The 21,303-nt window shown below is 39.6% G+C and overlaps 2 protein-coding genes across 8 annotated transcripts in view; one reads left to right on the forward strand and one right to left on the reverse strand.

Annotated features, from left to right (window-relative positions):
* The first annotated feature begins 290 nt into the window (after positions 1-290).
* gch1 (GTP cyclohydrolase 1) lies at positions 291-14,732 on the forward strand. Of its 3 annotated transcripts, XM_085906805.1 has the most exons (8): positions 292-807; positions 6,089-6,198; positions 9,586-9,641; positions 10,889-10,920; positions 10,989-11,073; positions 11,536-11,650; positions 12,995-13,058; positions 13,889-14,726. In XM_085906805.1, the coding sequence occupies exons 1-8, from the start codon at positions 447-449 to the stop codon at positions 13,924-13,926; spliced, it is 861 nt and encodes a 286-aa protein (XP_085762931.1). In that variant the 5' UTR covers positions 292-446; the 3' UTR covers positions 13,927-14,726. The 3 variants fall into 3 exon arrangements, with proteins under 3 accessions (XP_085762930.1, XP_085762931.1, XP_085762932.1); XM_085906804.1 differs by having other exon boundaries at positions 291-807; positions 12,995-14,732; XM_085906806.1 differs by lacking the exons at positions 12,995-13,058; positions 13,889-14,726 and having other exon boundaries at positions 293-807; positions 11,536-12,850.
* Positions 14,733-15,116: 384 nt separating this feature from the next.
* The window catches only part of samd4a (sterile alpha motif domain containing 4A), a 40,559-nt gene continuing 34,372 nt past the window's right edge, over positions 15,117-21,303 (reverse strand). For 4 of the 5 annotated variants that reach the window (XM_085906798.1, XM_085906802.1, XM_085906801.1 and 1 more), the window contains one exon: positions 15,118-20,896. In XM_085906798.1, the coding sequence (XP_085762924.1) occupies positions 20,868-20,896 (29 nt within the window). In that variant the 3' untranslated portion in view covers positions 15,118-20,867. Of the gene's footprint in view, positions 20,897-21,303 lie in introns of all 5 variants that reach the window. The other variant, XM_085906799.1, reaches the window with a different exon arrangement.

Consider the following 21,303-nt stretch of genomic DNA (forward strand, 5'->3'; position numbering starts at 1 on the left):
TTTGTGTTATCCGGGCCAATAAATGCAATTGCTATAACATGACACAAATGATCCCCCCCTCATCAAAAAAAGAAAAAAAAAAAGAGCACGCCCCCTCCCAAAAAAAGGTGTCCTCTTTTTCAGAAACTCAAATCTGGTCACCCTAAATCCTAAAGTAAAGTCATATGGCAGAACAAATTGCCTCCAGCTATTCTGGCGCCACGTGAAGAAAACGGGCAAGTCCCCGCCCACCGAAAGCCTACTGGCCAATAAGAACTCAGATGGGGATAATCTGTAGGTATATATAGCGAGGAAGCCGGACTCTTGTTAAAAATAAAAAAAATAAAAATTCAAGCGCGTTGTGCGCTCAACAAGTGCTCAGCAGGCTGCAGAGCGAGAGAGAGAGCGAGCGAGAGAGAGAGAGCGAGAGTGAGAGAGCGAGCGAGAGAGTGAGGGGCACAGAAGTGATGGAACACTCAAAGCAGACTGAGGTCACTTTGCCCGACAAAAAAGACTCGGGGGACGCCACTTTGGTGATCAACGGACACTTTGATGGAGTGGTCAAAAGACCCCCTGCTGCTCTCCAGGGTCCTGTTGCCGAGTCGGGGTCGCACCGGTCGGCGCCATCTGTGACGGAGAGCTGGAAAGAGGAGCACACCAGGAGCGTGGAGGACAACGAGGTGAGCCTGCCGTTGCTGGCCGAAGCCTACACTACCATTTTACGTGGGCTTGGAGAAGACCCACATCGGCAGGGGCTCGCCAAAACTCCCTGGAGAGCCGCAACCGCCATGCAGTTCTTCACCAAGGGCTACCAGGAGACTATCATCGGTGAGTTTTAAATCCTGCAAAGAGTCTCAGAGGGACATTTGGGATTGCTCTGATGTCCTCCGGTAACTTTTGGGAAGCACCACTTCTTTATTGGCTGCTTTTCACACTAAAATTGATTCATAGTAATTGGTTCTTGAACTTTTCCACATCTATTGCAATCATATCTAAAGTGGAATATCATCTCACATTAGCACAAAAAAACTACTAAATAATGGCATTATTAGGAACAATTGCTTATGCTCTTGATCTGTAATTGTTTCACTGACGCTTATTTCTATGCCTTTTCCCTCCTGGTAGTAGCTTTATTTTTTTTAGTTAACGTAAATACATCTTATGACAGTGGAAGACATCTCTAGTATCTTCCGCCAAACAAGCGGTTGTAAAATGTATGACAGATGGAAAATGAAAGGTTTGATTTGACCGCTGGAATGCTGGAATACATGATAGACGCACCCAATGTACAAACTCCAAAAAATGAGAGAACATCAGGTGCTGCACCTGGAAACACCGGTTAGACTTAAATCACTCCAGAATTTCCTGCTTTGTGATTCCTTTCAAACTTTCAAAGCCGCACAGTGCTATGATGGGATTTTGTGTTTGCGACCAGCCTGATGTTATTTGAGTCCATGCGCTGGGCCTCATGTCCCTGTAACAATTTTAAAGAGGTTTCAGCACCACATGGGCCCACTTTGCCACACTTCAGTACAATACAGTGAAATCTGGGTTTTCTTTGCTTCATCCACCTCTTTAAGAATCCATCTGGAGGTAGTTTAGCTGTATGTGCGGAGGCTAAATTCTAAAGAATGAATGCGACTAAATGGAAGAAAAATGTGAGAAACCCAGCTTCGATGACAAGGTAACATGCACCAAGTTCTTAATTTATGATCGATGAACACTGAAAAGAATCATGATGGTATGCATGCAGTATGTTGCGTCTTCAAACCCGCTGTTTCCTCATTGGTTGGTTCAAAAGCCTCCCCCTTGAATTATTGGAAAGCAGAGAACACACACGAAAACAGTGTGCAATGGAAAGCTGGTTATTTGTAAAGAGTTTAACCCTTCAGTGAGAGTCACCGGACTGTTTGTTGAGTGTTCATGTGTGTTTGTGTGTTGTTGTGTTTGTGTGCCTGCGTGCGCACGTGTGTGTGTGTGTGTGCAAGGGCGAACAAGTGTATGTGTGAGTGTGTGTGCCCTGGTCATGGGTTCAGCTTTCATCAAGCATGAGGCAGAAATCCACTTGTTGACCAGCACATGACCAAAAAATATGTTGAGATTTATTGGAAATGATGTGCTTATTTCTACTGGTTGATCAAAATTGTTTCTTTATTTACCCTAACGTGACAAAACTTGTAGGCCAGGCTGTGCTTAGTTCTCACACACTGACACGTACGATCTGGGTGGAAGGCAGGCTCAAAATGTCAACTTCACAAAAACTGTGAATTCACCTGTAGAGGTTTGCTTTCAGTCCAAAATGCACTTTGGAGGACTCATTACTTTGAAGATAATGAGTGTCACACCCACAAATGTACTTAAATCTACCACACTGTACTGACTTGCTTAATTGAGGCACAAAATGAACCTTGTGACCCAGTGAGACCGACCCCACAACACTCAGAACAGAGAACAATCCAGAATATGACCGCTAACCGCATGTCACAGTAATGACAATGTTGCCTAATTAAAGCTTTAACTCTTGGCATTCTTTTATACTTATGGCATCATAGCGTGCTAAAATAAATAAATACATAAGACAAGGTTATATAAATACACAATTAATGAAAAAAACCACAACAAAAAACAGTAAAACAATACGATATGACAACAGGCTTAACTAACAGCTACAAGAGTCGGTTCAAACTTGTTGCGTTTTTTGTTTAAAAACTGTGAATGATGTGATGACAGTAAGTTTAAGGGTATTTTGTACAGTATTCCAATCATAAGCTGGAGAGAAATGGAAGGACTTTTGATCAAAAAACTGTACGAGCTTTGGGGATGGTGAATTTCGATAAGATTACCTTGGCCCTTAGATTGAGGGCAGAATGAAAAAGGTGCAGGAGAGATAGGGTGTTTTGCCAAGTATAGGTTTGTAAATGAGGTGAAACCAATGTCACCAGTCGATGTACCTGGAGAAAGCCCACGCAGGCACGGGGAGAACATACAAACTCCACACAGGACGTGCCGAAGGTGGAATCGAACCCGCACTCTCCAAACTGTGAAGCGGATGTGCTAACCAGTGTAGACCCGTGCTGTGCCGCCTTATGCACTCAAAACGGAATATTTATTCAACTTCTAAATCGAAAGTACCGTATATTCTGGACTATAAGTCTCAGTTTTTTTCATAGTTTGGCCGGGGGTGCGACTTAAGTGTGAAATTCTTAACACATTACTTCACATGTTAATTTCACATTAAACCACAAGAGGGTGCTCTAGGCCTGTGGAATAATTGGAACTGTAGCTGACGATGAGTCTGACGTAAGCCACGTAGAAGAGGAAGCGCTGCATCTTCTACCTCTGGAGTTAGCAGAGTTGTTTAAAAATGACACAGAGGATGAAAATTTCATTGAATTTAGTGATTTGGAGTGACACGGATGGTTTGGTAAAGTTTTTTGCATGCTATAGCTTTCTGAATAACTCTTAATATGTTACGCCAGGCACATTCGTAGTTCCTTGTTTATGTGTTTTTGTAACGTTAACATACCGTATAATTATTCAGCCTGTTGCCTCTATTCTATTTTTATCTGAAATTGCCTTTCAAGATGACATACCTGTTTGAGATGCTGGATTTTATCAAATACATTTCCTCCCAAAGATGTGACTTATACTCCAGTGTGACTTTTATATGTCTTTTTCTTCTTTATTATGCAATTTATGGCTGCTGTGACTTGTACTCCGGATCGACTTATAGTCCTTAAAATATGGTACTCAAAACTATCATCATAGGCTAATGTCATTTGTCCCTGCATGTGAAAGACTAGTCCTTAAGTTTTTATTCTTTTGTCAAGTACAAAATGATATAATAATAATAACAATAATTACAATTAATACAAAGTAATAATGATAATAATTATAATAATGTTGTTCCTTACGAGTACCTTGACTTTGATTTTCTTTACGTACAAGCCATCACTTGACCCCGACCACTAGGTGCTCCATTGGTTTTCTTGCAATGGAATGACTGGTGGCAGATGGTAAAGTGCCTTTTGAATGATAAGCCAACTGTCAGTAGACACCACAGAAAAAGATCAAGAAATGATACATTCGATACATTTGTGTTCTATGCTCACATTTTCTGTGTCTTCAGGATATGTAGAGAGCAAATGTGACAGTTCATCGTTGTCATAGGCCTTTTATGGCTGTGAAAAAAAGTATTTACTATTTTGGGACTAAAATAGCCTTTAAATTTGTAGCTTACCCCGTGAAGACGTATAATTCAGTTACAGCAGCTGATAGCATGAATTGTTCTGTGTCAAGATCAGCTCGCTCTTGTTTTTGTTCTGAATGCAGATGCCATGTAGTACGCCAAAAGGAAGCGTTTGAACTGTTTGTTCTTGGCGAGATGCTGATAAATATATGAAGTGATGATGAGTCAAACTGTCATTACCTGATGTGCGGCCCCCCTCCTCCAAGATGACAGTTCTCACCAGCTGCTAGCCATTTAGTTAAGCTTGACTTAACCACATCCTCCAGGATGTTTGTGTACGGATGCGTGCATGTGCATGTTTGTTTACACAGTATATTTGCAAAGTATTTATCATAGCAACAATTGAACTATCGCCAAAGAAGTTCTACAGATGCAAACAATGAAAATTTGCCAGCAGTATTGCCTCCAAAATCTCTCTGCGGACTTAGAAATTCTAGTAAGTTTGTAAGTCTTTTGGTATGCAGCAAACACCTTAAGTATCCAACATTATCCATCACATAGGTTTTTTGTTGTTGTAATAAACATGGTACTAACTAGGTGTTATTACCTGCCACATCTTTGGGTACTTGAAAAGATAAAGCACTCCAATTACCACGTTATTACAGTTTCAACCCTGTGGCAACGTCATTCTTAGACTTGGTTTTCCTTCCCAGTGCTTGTCTCTGAATTAACCAACAAAAATACTAGCTGATTAGCAATTGGAGTGTTCATACTAACATTTTAAAATTTCAACAGAGCACGTTTGTTTTATTGTTACGTTGGAGAGTGGACGTCGCAGCTGCTGGTTAATGCAGCATTCCGTCTAAAAACTGACTTCAGCATCATAAAAGAATGCACCAATGACATGTACATTAGCGATACAAAGTTACACATCAATCAAAACCTTTCATCGTATCTCCAAAGACTAGAGGTTTTAATGCGCACAGGACACTACAACACCAATATTTTGAGGTTACTTTCACAATGATTCACGAAGGCTCGCCTGGCAACGTTACAGAAATGTAATTAGACAGCTGACAGAGATTGTGAAAAGTGAGGTCCAAAAGAACCTCTAAATGTGCATCCCCGTCATCTTTTTACCTGGCTGCGTGTTTACTTTACAGTCCTGCGATAAGCAACAGCAACAAGTCGGTGACCCTCCCCCCTGTTGTTCCTTCACTGCCTCTAACTGATTGTCAGTCAGGAAATTAAAACCCGACATGGTACGGCTGGGAAGCGTCTGTGTCGTCACAAAACGATAAAAGCGCTTTATTGAACCCTGGTGACCAACAAAAAAAGAAAAAAAGTAATAAAGCAACAGGAGTGCATAGAAGCAGCACTTTAATTTGATACGAAAAAAATGATGATAAAGGGATTGCCAAAAGTCGAAGGTACATCACTTAATTGGATAAAATAAATGACTATAAATTAAATTGCTGGTCAACAAAAATGTTTAGTTTAAGGTATTATGTGTCCCTAAGAGTGTTTCTGACGCTAAATTAGAAATGAACATCAGGGTTTTTAAACATTCTCATTGAGCACAGAGATTTGACCATGCATTTTAATTTTGGGCAAAACTCTGCCTGTTGCTGAGCCTCATAAATATCAATCTATAACCAAAGTACTTATTTATGCAGTAATAAACTTGATATGGTACAGAAAAAAAAAGTGAAAAACCCGACCTGTAACTTTGATTAAAAAATGGAGTAACAATTTGCTGTACAGTGTTACGTTCCAATCTTAAGACACAAGAGATGGATGTAAAATTTAGATTTTGACACAAATAAAAATGTTAATTGTAGTCAAAGTAAACTAGTAATTTACTGAAAGCGTCAGCTTGGAAAGAAAGTAATCTAATGTCTATTGTGTTTTTGTGTGCAGACGTGCTGAACGACGCTATCTTTGATGAAGATCACGACGAGATGGTGATCGTCAAAGACATTGATGTGTTCTCCATGTGTGAACATCACCTGGTGCCCATCATCGGCAGGGTGAGTGATGTAGCACGCACATGTACAAACACACACATACTGTCGAAAGTCGGTGATGTGTATTGGGACCGGTCAAGATCTGTCCGTTTGTCCATCCATCCGTCGCTAGTACATAAATAGTCTGACTGATGATTGACTGGAAAATAACCCGGAATATGTATGTCACAATTGCTATTTTGGTAGTCACTCATGTATTTTAAAACAGACAAAATGAGAAAAAAATCTTCATTTATAATAATAAAATGTATTTATTTATTGATTATTCATTGCTCTTATTTCTTCATTGTGTGTGCCTTCTTGTTTTTACTTTTTGTACTGTTTACTTGAATGATTTGTTTGTTAATATGATTATATATATATATAATATATATTATTATTATAGAATATATATATATTATTATATATATATATATATATGTGATATGTCTTGTCACCGTGGGACAGTTGGAAACGCAATTTCAATCTCTTTGTGTGTCTTGACATGTGAAGAAGTTGACAATAAAGCAGACTTTGACTTTGATTAGTCAAAATCTACTTACTTTCAACTTTACTTTCCGTTGCTGGCTGACCGATTTGACATCATTACTCTGCATCTGAGACCTGATTGGTTATTCTTCCCTTTTTATGTGTATTCATGCATAAACTGTTTCATCCCTCCATCTTGCCTGCAGGTGCATGTCAATTTAGACAAAGGGTGCCATTGGATTTTTTTTCCCCAACGGTGTAAATAGCCTCTGGTGACATCAGTGAATCACACATTAAGACAAAGTGTTTTCTGGTCGTGTGTAAGTGTGTGTGTGTGTGTGTGTGTGTGTGTGATCAGGTGGTTGTGTCTCAAAAGCTCATCATTGTTGCCGCTAACCATCCCCTCTCAACTGTGTCTGCACTCAGTGACTCATGACAGGAAGTGACACGCCTCCTGTTGCTTCTTTTTTTTTTCCCCATATCAGTCAGTGGATGTGAGAGCATCATGGGAGGAAACATTTAATTACATTCATCATTTGGTCACATATTTGACCCCTAGTTATTGCTATATATCCCTTTGAATGAGAGTTCCTGTACCCTATAGGGAAATGCAGGGGCTGACACAAAGGGACAAAGTGCTATCACAGCTCACAAAAATGGCACAAACTGAGATTTAACACATTAGGCCTCTTTGTGTGAGGCAGCTTTGCTAAGATTTCACAGTGCTGCGTGAGATTAATTCAAGTTACATGGAAGCTCTGAAGTAAAATGGAACGGAGACAGGGCGACCAAGTGCAATTTGGACCAATGTTTATTGAAGGGAAAGGGGTAGTGGAGAACATAAAGACAGACAGGGCCCTTGTTCACAGACAGCAGGATGATTAGCAGGGGCAGAAACAGGCATAACCGGTATGGGTTACATAAACAATGGTTGAACATGCGGGCAAGGCTTAAATACAGAGTGGTTAGTTGATGAGGAGCAAGTGACAGTGATTGCAGTGATTTACAAGGAGTCGTAAAAGTAAAGACACATTTGGCACAGGCAGGTGAGAGAAAGTACGGTAGAAACGCCCATCTGCCAGCGGTGCGCCCGGAGAGCGGAGACGTGACAAAATTCAAGAGAAAAATATTATGCACAAAAACTTTATGGTTGAACAGGGAGTTAAAAAAATGAATTGTATAAAAAAAATAGTGCTGTAAAGCATTCATTCGTTCATTCATTCATACATGTTCCAAACTGCTAATCTAATTAGCATTCTTTTCCCACATATTTCCCCTAGGTAATCATGATTAATCACTTCCAGTATTCAACAAAAATTGGAATGGTTTGAGTAAAACCTTGGAATTCATGTCAAATCGTCAATTACAAATTCTATTTCAATTCAAAGACTGGTAGCTTTCTTTGATCTGTGAATACAAGTCGTCAACTGTAAAATACGACTATATACGTATACATAGATTGGATTTGAATTTAGTTTTGCAACATGCGCAAATGATGGTAGTTGAGATTTCTCCAACAGGATTTAAGCAAGTAAAACTGAAAATAGAACCACCTAAAGTTTGTGACTCAGTGACTCCTCTAAGTTTGATTGTATGCGAGCAGGACCTAGAAGCCACTTTTTTTTTCAATCTACCCAAGTATTAGTGTATCTAAAGCTCTAACTTTCTATCCAATGCTGTCCACTTTGAACAATATTTGAAGAATAGAGTCCCTAAAATAAATTCCATGCAAGACTGATGTAATTTTTTTTTTTTTTTAAGTCTTGATTTGTAAAGTCACTGATGGTGTTTTTGTCAAGGTTGCTTTGCCTCTAAAAATATAATTTTGTTCTTAGCATTTGTTTGATTTTGTGCATTTTTTGTCCGTGACGCTCTCTCTTGGTCTCAAACACATGCATGAAAACACCTGCATCCAGGTGTAACAGAGATGCAGATAATGCAAAGTGTAGCCTTCCCACAGGTTTGATGTCTGCTATCAGACTAATGCAGCAGGAAGAAGACAGAAGGCGAGGAAAAAGGAGGAAAGACGAGCAAAAGAGATCTTTGTACGCTTGTGCTGCTGCCCTTTCTCTCATCTGCTCTACAAATTGCGTCTGACATTTGAGTGGAGCATTTAAGTGTGTACGTGTGTGTGTGTTGCAGAATTAGAGCCTGCAGCACTCTAAAGCAGTGATTCTCCAGCTGATGACGCCAAGACTCGTCCTTCCTTGCGTATCCAGCTACCCTCGTCACTCTTTTAGTCTATTTTTCTCCAACTGCTGTATAGTAACTGCCTGTAGATGACAAATATCTATTTTATCTGGGCTGGCAGTGAATGAGTTAAGATATTACTATCATCGTTCAACTATACAAGCTAACCACCGAATTACATCAGAAATAACCAAGGACAGTCACTTGTTGACACAGAGAAAAAACCCAAGGAGCAAAGATCACATCAGTCATTTGTTGGCTGTTATATCAAATAAACCACAAACTGTAAGTCATAAAATCCTACATAGTGCATGACAGGTGATACACCAGAGGAACATGTTACATGTAAGCTTCTCAATCTAGATCAGAATTAAATTGAGCGGAGGGTTAAAAACAAACAAACAAACAAACAAACAAACAAACAAACAAACAAACAAAACAAACCACGGTTTCCACTGGTGGGCAGAATCGGTCTGTCCTAACAGGATGTCTTCCATTTTGGGATTTTTTTTCATGTTCTCAAGGTTATCCACACAAAAGAAGACATTCCTTAGATCACTGTGGCTTTTATTGTGTTTAGTACTTGTATCATTTACCACACCTACTAACTCCACATCAAAACTTGTTTGGTGTACATAAACTTACGAACAAAACTTCCTTAATTTTTTAGTTGGCCTCATTGTCTTTTTATTAATTGCTTTTTTTTTAACTGGCTTTGTTGACTTTGTGCAGGTTCACATTGGTTACCTCCCCAACAAGCGAGTTTTGGGTCTCAGCAAACTAGCCAGGTGAGAACATTTTGTTACTATCAATGTGTGTGTGTGTGTGTGTGTGTGTGTGTGTGTGTGTGTGTGTGTGTGTGTGTGTGCGCGCGTGCGTGTGTGTGTCGCAAGTGGTTTTAGTATGCTAAGCCTAAAGGTATTGGGGTCAGTGGGATCAGGTCTGCACTTGCACACATTCAATAAGCAGTCTAATAATCCTCTTAAAATGCACCCCCATCGAACATGATCAATTAAACACTGCCCAGGAAACAAACACACGCAAACACCCACAAATAAGCATGCCTTCTAACAATAAAATATGATTTTATGCTAATTACTGATTCTAGTAGACCAGCCAATAAAGATGTAGCAAATTGTCCCAACTACGTGTCATCAAAACTTAGATGTAAAGCCCCTTGTTATTGTTGCAGCTGTTGTAAAATGCTCCATATAAATAAAGTTGTTTTGTATTGTATAAAATCAGCCGCAGAATGGCAGCACGTTATATATATATATATATATATATATATATATATATATATATATATATATATATATATATATATATGTATATTTTTTTTTTTTCCGCTCATTGCAGCCTGTTTATTCTTGTGACCATTTTCTGAATACAGTATACCGAGGTTTGAAAAGGTCTGAAGCGCTTTGCTTACTGAGAAAGTCAGCAGGTCAAAGGGCACCAGCAGGATGATCCTGCGGATCTGTTGTTCATTTGAACCCTTTCAACTCAGAACTGCATCATATGTACAATGGGGCTACCTTCAAAATAACCACAGGAACTGCTTCAATTTAAACCTTGTAAAATTTTGTACTCCACAGCCTGATGCTTTCTAGGATTGCATGCAATAGTGATATAATAAAATAAATAAGCAAACAAATTAATTAATCAATTAATTAATCTGTGGGTGACACCCATCAAAGCTGGAAAACCTTATGAAACAGTATTTAAACAAGCTACAACTGGGGTAATTTATTTGTTAAAATCTCTGCAAAAAATGTTGCCATCTGCTGGCTATGAAACAAATCGCAGGTATTGCATCTTCACGGGAAGAAGCGTCATACACACGTGCACGGCTGCTATTATTGACTTATTAAATGACACAGTGGATAATAAAGCGGTTCATAACATGGATGGAACGTATGGATCGTTGCTATATTGTTAGTTTGTTTGATATCGTTTGAGAACATCACTGGGATAAAATATTGAACATAAAGCGTTTTTTTTTTTTAACTTCACAAACTTGCTCTTTCCTCAGGATTGTGGAGATCTACAGCCGCAGACTACAAGGTACATCCGAAAACTTTGCTTAGCAGCCATCATGTTCAGAGTTTACCAATGGTGTTTATTATTCACAGTTCAGGAGAGGTTGACCAAGCAAATTGCTGTGGCCATCACTGAAGCTCTGCACCCCACCGGGGTCGGCGTTATCATCGAAGCTACGTACGTACATGGAAAACACTCAATAGATAACCCATTTGTGCAGTCCAACATTTATTAACTGTTCTGGCAATGACAGGCAAAGTCACATTTCGACATTCTTAATTATCCATCCATTATTTTTTTTTTGGCACATACGTCGTTAACAGTCCATCAAAAATAAACACAAAATCACTTTTTTAAAACAAACATATCCTCTAGCTTAATGCTAACACATAATAAACACAAATGGTGCAGCAACACATTTAAACATTTAATTTAACAGTAGGTACTCATTAACATTATTTTGTATCCTCTGCAAGGAGTTGAGACGAGCTGTTATGTACTCTATTTTCTTGTTTCATAACCTTACGTATCCTAAACAATAATTGAGTTCATCATAACTGCTTAACTACTATTTATGATGCAACCGTCACCATTATTTCTTGTGGCAGTGTGTTAAACATCATCCGTTTGTTTTCACAGTCACATGTGCATGGTGATGCGAGGCGTCCAAAAGATGAACAGCAAGACCATCACTAGCACCATGTTGGGAGTCTTCAGGGAAGACCCCAAAACTCGTGACGAGTTTCTGACGCTGGTCAGGAGCTAAAATTCCTCCTCCGCGTGTTGCTGGGGCTTACACGGACCAGCTTATGTGCACTTGTGTGTGTGCGTGTTTGTGTGTTTCATGTTAACAGAGAAAGTAAAACATTCCACTCTTCAGACATATTGTCTGCCTCAAACTCCATGTCAGAGGCTTTCGTCTGAGTAATCCACAAGAAAATGTTTTAATGTTTTTAAGGGTTAATAGAAAAACAAAGTATGTATACGCAGGATGATGACATCAGTTGAAAATACAATATGACTATGAATACCTCACAGTATGATTTGTATGATCACGGTCCATCCATTTTCTATAGCGCTTGTTCCTCAGAGCTGGAGCAGAGAGGCGGGGTGCACCCTGGACTGGTTGCCAGCCATGTGCACCTTCTCCGGTTAGTCCAGCCCGCATGGTGAAAACAAATGTGAATGGTTGTTTGTCTCTGTGCACTGCAATTCGAAGGTGACCATTCCAGGTGCACCTCACTTCAAAGTCTGCCTCGACATAATGTGAATCGTAACCATCATAAGGTCAGTATAGAAAACGGATGGACAGATGGTCCTCCTCGGACAGCACGTCTGTTTGCATTCCCAAAAACGTGAATGTTCAATGAATTGAAGATGGAATTTGGTCCATATATGAGGCGCACTGTCGGCTTTTGAGAAAATGTTAGGTTTTTAGGTGCGCCTTACAGTCCGGAAATTACGTTATATGTATTCTTATGATTATTTTTATTCTCTTACGGAAGGAAGGATCTGTCTTTATGTGCCAACTCGGCTCAATCGCGTGTCACTGATTGTGACATTAGATCACAATCAAGTCAATGTGTGTGTCTGTGTTCCTGTGACACCACGTGTCTATGTTGTCCTGTGCGTTGGTAAAAGTTGAATTGTCTGTTCATGAACGTGGCTTGTGGCTGTTGGGTGTCTGCAGTTGTCTCATTTTTGTGCGGCCTTGCTGAGCGGGAAGGAAGGCCAGTTCTATGGCTCCTTCTCTATTATTGTCACGTAATGTTTATTTAGATTTCTTAATCAAAAATAAGTCCTGTAACAGCAGGAAGAAGTTCTTGTTTTTCCCCTCAGGCTCATGTGATGTTGTGAGATTGTCTTATAAGCCAATGAGATCACTACAAATGCACAGCAGTAAACAAACATTTGTTTATTCGGTGCAATAAAACACATCGTATCTGTCTTGAAATATACGTTTGATCATTCTGGTATGAAATTTGCCCAAGCTTTCAACACACCTTTTGCATAATTGTATAAATTCCACTGCTAAACCAAAACATTCCAAGATAGTTTACCACCAATATGATAATCATGTCTCTCTTTATTCACCTAGCTATCCTGCCAGCCAGCGATGTATAATGACTGGCAGAACAAAGTCTTCCAATCGATGGCAGAAGGTACATCATTAATTACCACGTGTAACAAAATGCATCACAATCCATACCATAACACATCAAACATGGAGGAGGCAGTCGTACGGCATGGACATTTGCACCGGCGACCTGGATCAATCCACTGGTTTGGACTAATATCCTCTAACCTTTGAGCACAGTTCGAGACCTGCTCCTTGTGTCAAATGACTTGAGATCCATTCTCTTCAACTGGTGCCATAAAGGATACAATGAACTTGATCATGAAAGGAAATCCAGACTTTGTGAAGGAAAATAAATTGAATATTATTTTTATTATGGCCATGTTAGTTGACCTTCACCTAAAGCTTAATCCTAGTATGGGCAAAAGGTATTCCTGAAAAATCTGAGCTCCCAAGGTGACATCTGTTGAAAGCAGGGAAGAGTACAAAATGGTGGACAGAAGAGCCAGGAGAGGTATTCACCCAAAAAGGGATAACAGCGCATTAATGAACCGAGCCATTTTACAAAAATTTTGTTGAAAAAAAATGACTCTCATGGCAATTAATATATGCAAAGCAAAATTTCTATCATAATGTGAATACTAAGCAAGTTTGTAGTATAAGAAAGAACGATAAAGTATAGTTTACAATTCATTTAACATTATTTCTTTTACGTAAAATATCATTTACAATTACAATGTCTCAATAAGAATTAATTTTATGGTTGAGTTTGATTTGGGTTTCCACCCTTTTCACACTATCACCAAGTATAAGTTTTTTTGCATTATTAGAGGTAAATTAATATAATTGCTAGGATAAAGGCTATTTATTTAATTATTCATTCAATCATTTTTCTCTTTATTGTTTTTTTTTTAGACTGCGTGAAATCAGGATCCACACATCGCACCAGCTGATGTCGGTAATGCGCCATGAGGTTATTTGCCAACTGCCAAGTTAGAAACCAATAGAAGAAGAAGAAAGTAGCAGCAGAAGAAGACCCAATCGCAGTTTTTAAATGGTGACGGGGATGAACCAAACACCACAGTACAGGAGTTTGTGTCCATTACTTGATCAGAGTTGTCTGACAATGTTCTTAAAACAATCCTAGCTAGGAATTTTTAGGTTAAGACGATTCTGAGAATTTTTAGGAAAAAAAAGCCCAGATATTATTTTTTTTAATTGAGTATGCATTTTCACTGCCACTTTATTGCTGTACTTGAAGTTAAATGTAACTGTACCAGAATTCCTGGCTCAGAGGTGTATGCACTACTGAACTACAAAAAATACTAAAATGAATAAACAACCAAACTTCCATCCACTCACTTAGAGCAACTTTTACTTCAAAGCCATCAGACTATATCACGCAAATTTACTAATGCTCGTAACCGCTGCGGCTTATGTAACAGAACAGACGTTCAGATGAGTGGCCCAAAAAATAAATGGGCATATGCAGCACAGTGGGGTAGCGCCAGAGGGAGCGCCAAAGCGATGGGAAGAAAATTATTTCACTATTTTATGAACAGCTTCTTGTTCACGTGATATGATAACAGGTACCGTCAGTCTCTTCTACACACACGCACGCGCGGAAGTGCTCCAGGTTTTGTCCTAATACCACTCAGAAAGCAGGTAGTTGTGCCTCTGGTTCAGATACTTTGCTTTCAGGTACTTTATTATATTATTATACTTTATATAGTGTTTTTCACCTACAGACAATACCAGTATGTATTTTGTCAATAAAAGACAAACAGCAAGTGAAGATGGCTGTGGTGGGAAAATCGCTTCCAGTGATGATTACAATATTATATGCGTTGCAATACCAATTGTACTTAATATGATGAAACATCTTTGAAAAGATGATTTTGGGGAAAACGTTCTAAAGATATACCTTAAAGTCTCCACTTTAATTATGTATTATTCCTCAGACCCCCTCATTAGTAACATGTTTATGGTCAGTTATTTCCAACAACCTTTAACAATATTGGTGGTCGGTATGCCACTGCAAATATGCAGTATTAAATCTCGTTTATGAAATTTTCTGAACAAAATAGATTTTTGACGATGTTTTTTTAAACGCCATGCCATGCATAGCTGGTTTGAGTACAACAGAACAACACAGACAAACTTGAAGTATTTAAATTTTTTTTAATGGATAACAGGGCATGCCAAATCACAGCATTCTGGTATGTCTCAACAAATTACAGCAAGACAATAAAAGCACTTGAATGCATCCATACACAGACGTACAAACTCGCCCATTCTCTCTCACGCACACGCACGCACACACGCACGCGTAAACACACACAAGTACATATATTGTACAGACCAGAATAATTCTGAACTTCAAGGAAGTACCTACAGAAAACAGGAAGTCATAACCATTAACATAAATGAATGGACTAACAATTGGCCCCTTGTGGCTACAGCCAGAGGTCAGCTATCTTACATTGCCACTGGTACTGACATATTACTTTTTCCTCTGAAAAGACTAGTATAATTGCGTTTTACCTTAGGATCCCTGAATGAAGTAATGCGAGGCTCTCGTTTGCATCGACCATCAAGACTATATTATCCGAGTATCATGAATCGTGATTTAGAGCGGCTGGGATTACATTTCTCATTGATTTTTTTCCGATAGGCTTTGACTTCATTTCATTGTACAACCCGACGCAGACTAATCTTCAAGTCTTCTCAGAGAAAAATAATTGCATTTTTACCAGTGAAATCAGCATGTCACGCTTTTTCAAGACATATTGGTGCAACCGTAAACCGCATACTGCGTAAAGACAGAAAATAACGGGACCGTGCTGCGGTGAAATCAACGTGTTCAAGGTGCGCTCAGAGGGTGGCAACGCAAGATGGCCGCCGGTGGCTTCATTTCTCGCTACTGCTAGTAAGCGGCATTTTTAGTCCATTCATATATAAATCAGCGGTTTTAACACGGCAACACCAAGTGAATGTGACCGACTGGTTGAGTTCACACAGCGAAGTTTCAATTTGTATTCATCTCACATTAGAGAATCCTCGTGGATTTACTCCTAGAATTGGGCCAATCAAAAGTCAAAGAAGTGTTCCTTGTTATGCCTTGATAGAATGTTGATCAAAAACGTTACAAATATATTAAAAAAATAAAAATAAAACATTGCTCTAAGTCAGTAGAGCCACGTATATCCTGCCTTATCAATTAAAAACATGCCTGCACAAGTAAAGTCTACATGGCAGCATAAAGCATGACACATACAAAGACTTTGCAAATGGATCTGCAGTGTGAACACGGCCCAGCACAGCATCCACTGGTTTCTTCCTAAAAGAAATCACTTTTTTAAAGTTGATAAAAAAAAAAAATAAACAAAATAAAAACAAGATTATTACATTAGGGACATTGGGGGTAAATGTCTCAGAGTACAAAAAAAGGCACTGCCATTTGTTATTCTAAATATGACTCTCAGCCTTCTGCATGCAGGTTTTAAATGATAAATTACTCATTTGTCTTTTTCTGCACATCCCACAAATGTTGTCCTTTTGTGTAAGTCTTTTTTTTTTTTTTTATAATATACAACAAAACTCTTTAAGTCAAATATATACGCAAGCCTGCAGTCAATACAGGACATCGGCTCTTTGATGAAAATGAAATTATAAATGCAAAGGAGCACAGTCAAGCGGTAGAAATGTGTTACACATTAGACGCGGCTCAATTTACAAAAAAAAAAAAAAAAAAAAGACACCACAAAAATAAAATGGAGTATTTCATCTAAAATGCAGAAACTAAAACAAATCCCACAATACAAAACAGCATATTATACATATGACTTTGAAAGTACGCAAATACTTTTGGAATAACACTAACTGCAACAATTGCAGCCCACACACAACGAGAAAGTGGGAATTTGGTATAAAGATCCATCGTCCAATCTCAGCCATGTTCAAATTGCAAACCTTCACACAAAGCGAGCATCTTTATGTTTGTGCTGCCTTGAACAAATGTAAAAAGAAAAGATAAGAGGGGGGGGGGGGGGGGGGAGCCTACACTAGTGACAAGTCCCTTTATCTACAGCGTACTCTTAGACTTTTTTTTCCCTAGTGTGGGACAACAAAACAACCTTACGGTTGGAATTGGAGAATTTAACAAAGTAGGACTAAAAATATTTGCTTTATTCCGAATCTGAACCCATCATGATATTTTCTAAGATGTGCTACACTTCAAGGGACGTTCAGTGACAAATTCACATTTTACATAAAACCATTTGGTGATAGTCCAAGTGAAGATCATTGAACAATGGAAAACGTGTACTCCCAACAAATCCATTGTATATCAACTGTTTTTTTTAAAGGCAGGCCAAATAAGAGATACGGTTGCCTCCAAGAGGAAACCACATGAACACATGCAGTTATTTCTGGAGATCTGACTTAAAAAAACTCAACATAAACTGTACATACATACTTGCAGTACTTCCGGAAAATATTCACAGCACTTCAATTTTTACACATATTATTAGGATTCAGCCTCTGGAATTGATTTGATCTTTTTTTTTTTTTCATGAAAACTCCACACACAACACCCCAGAATGGAAAAAACAAAGAAATCATCAATTGATTGTTTGGAAATTCCGCAGTTGACGGTGCATATTGGAGCACAAACCAAAGATGTTGTCAAAGAACTGTCAGTAGATCTCTGAGACATGTACAGAGCTGGGTAGCGGAACAGAATGAGCAACGTGGCCTCCATTACCAATGAATGGAAGTAGTTCAGGTCAGAGATGACCTCAAATGACCCAGCCAGCCTTATGTGACAACAATGCCTTATGTTTTTTTGTTGTTGTTGTCATTATGGGGTGCTGGGCGTAGCATTTTGAGGAGTAAGACTGTAATGCATCCATCCATCCATTTTCTATATCGCTTGTCCCCAAGGGGGAAGCGGGTGTGCTGGAGCCTATCCCAGCAGTCATCGGGAAGTAGACACCCAAAACTGGTTGCCAGGACACACAGAGACAAAAAGCTATCCGCACTCATACCTATGCAAAATTTGGAGTGCTCAATCAGCCAACTATGCATGTTTTTGGGAAACCGGATTGCCCAGAGAAAACCCACGTGGGCACGGGGAGAACATGCAAACTCCACACAAGGAGGGCCGGAGGTGGAATCGAACCCGCACCCTCCTAACTGTGAGGCGGACGTGCTAACCAGTGCCCCACCGTAAGACTGTAATATAAGAAAATATATCAAAAGTGAAGCCGTGTGAATACTTTCCGGATGAGCTCCTCTTGCTGTCCTCTCCTCTGGCTCGTGTGTGACTGAACATGTACACTATGGTGATGTATGGACATTGAAGCTTCACGTGAAATAATATTCTTGGTATTTGACTGAAGGATGCAAACATGAATACAAAGCTACATAAAAACATCAGTTAAAAAAACTGTTAATATCTGAGATGTCTGTATGGTTACCAGCCATAACTTGTTAATACATTTGGTACTTTAAATAATAATATACCTAAGTGAGTAAAAGTATGACCTCTGCAACAATAATGAAGAGAAAAAGAACAGAATAAATACGAGTATCTTCCCCAAGTACTAATTCATAAGGCAAAGGGCACTGGGATCAAGCTGCACATAAACAATGTCACATTGGTGCCTTGGTGGAAGCTTGTAGTTGAAGAAACAAAGGGCTCGTAATGCAGAAGAGCATTACTAACACTGAAACAAGTGCAACATCATGGCACACGTTGACTATAGTGCACGTATGCCCACGGCGACAGACTTGTTATACATGTGGCCTCACAGCAGGCACAATAAGGCACCACCTCAGAGTGTTTAGTCTCTTGAAGGAAAACAATGCACTTCCGCTGACAAATATGCTCCACTTTAAATGTGTTCATGGTCATCCTGTAGATGCCTCCACTCCACTTTTTCACAGCATAGTATTTGAGGCTATGATGCGCATTATGAAGAAACGCCAGCAAAAAAGTTTGAAGCGCTGTTGTCCAACGGCATGACATCAAGTTGAAAGTAAATAAACAGAACAAAACATGAAGTGACCCATGCATGCAAAAAGTTGGCTTGGTCCTCAAACTGCGTGTTTAAATTCAGCACACAGTTGACGGACATGACCCGACGCCTAAACGGATGCGACAGGCTATCGAACGACAACACTGACAACTGAGGAGTAAGATCGCTTTGTTCAGACTCGAAATGAGCGCAGTGGTGCTTGAGTCGTGTCGATTTTGATGTTCGTGTAACATGTTATCAGATCAAGTGCAGGGAACAAAGGCAGTACTGTGCTATTATACAACTAACAAAATAAAAGGTGTGCCATTCGATCACCTTGTTAGTGTTTCCTAACCACATTTCATTATAAAACCTAACAGAATATAGTCTGAATCCCAGACACAATAACTTGGTTTTCAAAACTAAATAAGAAAATAAAATCCTTGTCAGCCTATATTTAAAGGACACTATAGTTAAAGATAGAATTCCCCGCTAATAGTTGTCCCATCAACGAACGATCTTTGGCCTCTTGGGAGCCTCAACACGTGTGCCGCCTCTTGTGGCCAGTAGGTGGCACTATCTCCAGTCAGACAGTCTCTGGGCAGCAACCCTTCATGGACTGATTAGTGTGAAGTCTGCCCATTTCCTTACTCTCCTCACTTTCCTCCAAGGAAGACATATACGTAGTTGCAATATGCAGCTCAAATCACCCCTGTTTAACAAAGGTTTTAAAAGGAAAATATATATCTATATATCTATATATAAATGCATAAAAATTCCACTGGTAATACAGCTTGTATTGAGCTCCCACTTATATAAGGAAAGCCCGCATTTTTTTAAGGCCTCCCCCTCACAAACACTCTGAATTCAGAGTTAATACAGTACAAGCTACAGATAAACAATACGCAACAGAGTGCTCACTCCCTCTTCCGCTCGCAGGACAAACTGATGACGTGATTGGACATGACATCCATCGCCCTCTGTCATTTTAAGGCCACCAAAGGTCCCGCCTCTGATGTCTTGCTCCTTCAAACATCCGCATCCCTTTCAGGATCCCTCTTCACTTTCCCAGCTCCGTTCCTTCAACCTTCGGCACCTTTCCCCGACGTCCCCGTTTCATCTTTTTACTTTTTCTCTCTCTTTCTCTCTCTCTCTCTCAATTGGCACATTTTTATAAACAATGAGCATGTTGCTTGTAAACTAGCGTGATGGCTACTTGTGGGGGGATGTAAAGCTGGCAGACAGCCAAGGCTTTTTACAGGATAGTCCAACATCCATACCCGATTCCTTATTTGTTTGCGTACCCTTTGAAAGTAGCACCGATATGTAAACAATAGAGACATGTGATAGACAATCTGTTTTGTTTGCTGCTCAAAATTGAGCAACGGGCCTTTCCCAAATGCTAGCCATCCATCTGCTTGTCTCGTTTTCTTGGGGTCCGAGGTACTGACACAGATATGGAAAATGCCACAAGCACTCTTGGTTGACACGTGGGGATTGTAAAAGAGGTTGTGGGGGGCTTCATTGGACCCCGATCCCCCAGCCCAGTATCTCCGCCTCTGCTGATGGCGCTACTCCTGACATGATCTCCTGAAGGGGCTCTGGTCACACACTGTTCAGCCCATGTTTGATACTTTCCTCTCCCCACATGACTGAGATGGTCATGGCAGAAAGTGTGTCCCTCCCCCCACCCCATCGACGCAGCCAATGTGTTGGCTTGTGTTTCTCGGATGCCTCCCAGTCCCTTAGTTGAGCTCTACTTTGGCTACGGGAGAGGGCACTGGAGGGCAGATGACCTCAGGGTGACTTGTTGTGAGAGGGCCTTCTGAAGCTACCCAGCACGCGGTTCCGCTGCTCTCATCCAGGTTCTCATTTCATATTGTTGATGTGCGATCAGCACCATCTGAAGATGAAAAGGAGAAAAAAAAAATTGCATTTGAGAATATTTGCACACACTAAAAAAGCTAAAATGTTAAAATGTTTCAGTTGGAATATTCCACAGCTAAGTATTCAAATTGACAGGTTGAACAAGATTTTCAAATAATTGTATTCTGTTTTTATTTGAAATTACGTCTCAATTTCATCAGAATTGGGGTTTGTGATTAAAAGACACTCAGAAGTGTGAGGCCCTTTTGCTCCAATTCCAACCAATTGTTTATTAAGCCATTCAGTGCAGTGTTGACAATACAACATAGATATGAATATCGAAGATCCCAAGAAAACAGCCATTAAATATCGACTGGAGAAACTTGGAGATTGGAAAGTGACACTATAATGTACCATTAGTATGCACTGCAATATACGTACTGC

The sequence above is a fragment of the Syngnathus leptorhynchus genome, chromosome 3 (assembly GCF_054491065.1).
Source record: "Syngnathus leptorhynchus isolate UIUO chromosome 3, UIUO_Slep, whole genome shotgun sequence".
In the NCBI taxonomy this organism is placed as follows: domain Eukaryota; kingdom Metazoa; phylum Chordata; class Actinopteri; order Syngnathiformes; family Syngnathidae; genus Syngnathus; species Syngnathus leptorhynchus.

Bases quoted from the DNA above. Each gene is read 5' to 3' on its own strand.
- gch1 (XM_085906804.1), top strand. From the start codon at position 447: ATGGAACACTCAAAGCAGACTGAGGTCACTTTGCCCGACAAAAAAGAC. The intron at 9,642-10,888 runs GTGAGAACATTT...CTCTTTCCTCAG, and splicing joins GGTCTCAGCAAACTAGCCAG to GATTGTGGAGATCTACAGCC. The intron at 11,651-12,994 runs GTCAGGAGCTAA...TTATTCACCTAG, and splicing joins GTGACGAGTTTCTGACGCTG to CTATCCTGCCAGCCAGCGAT.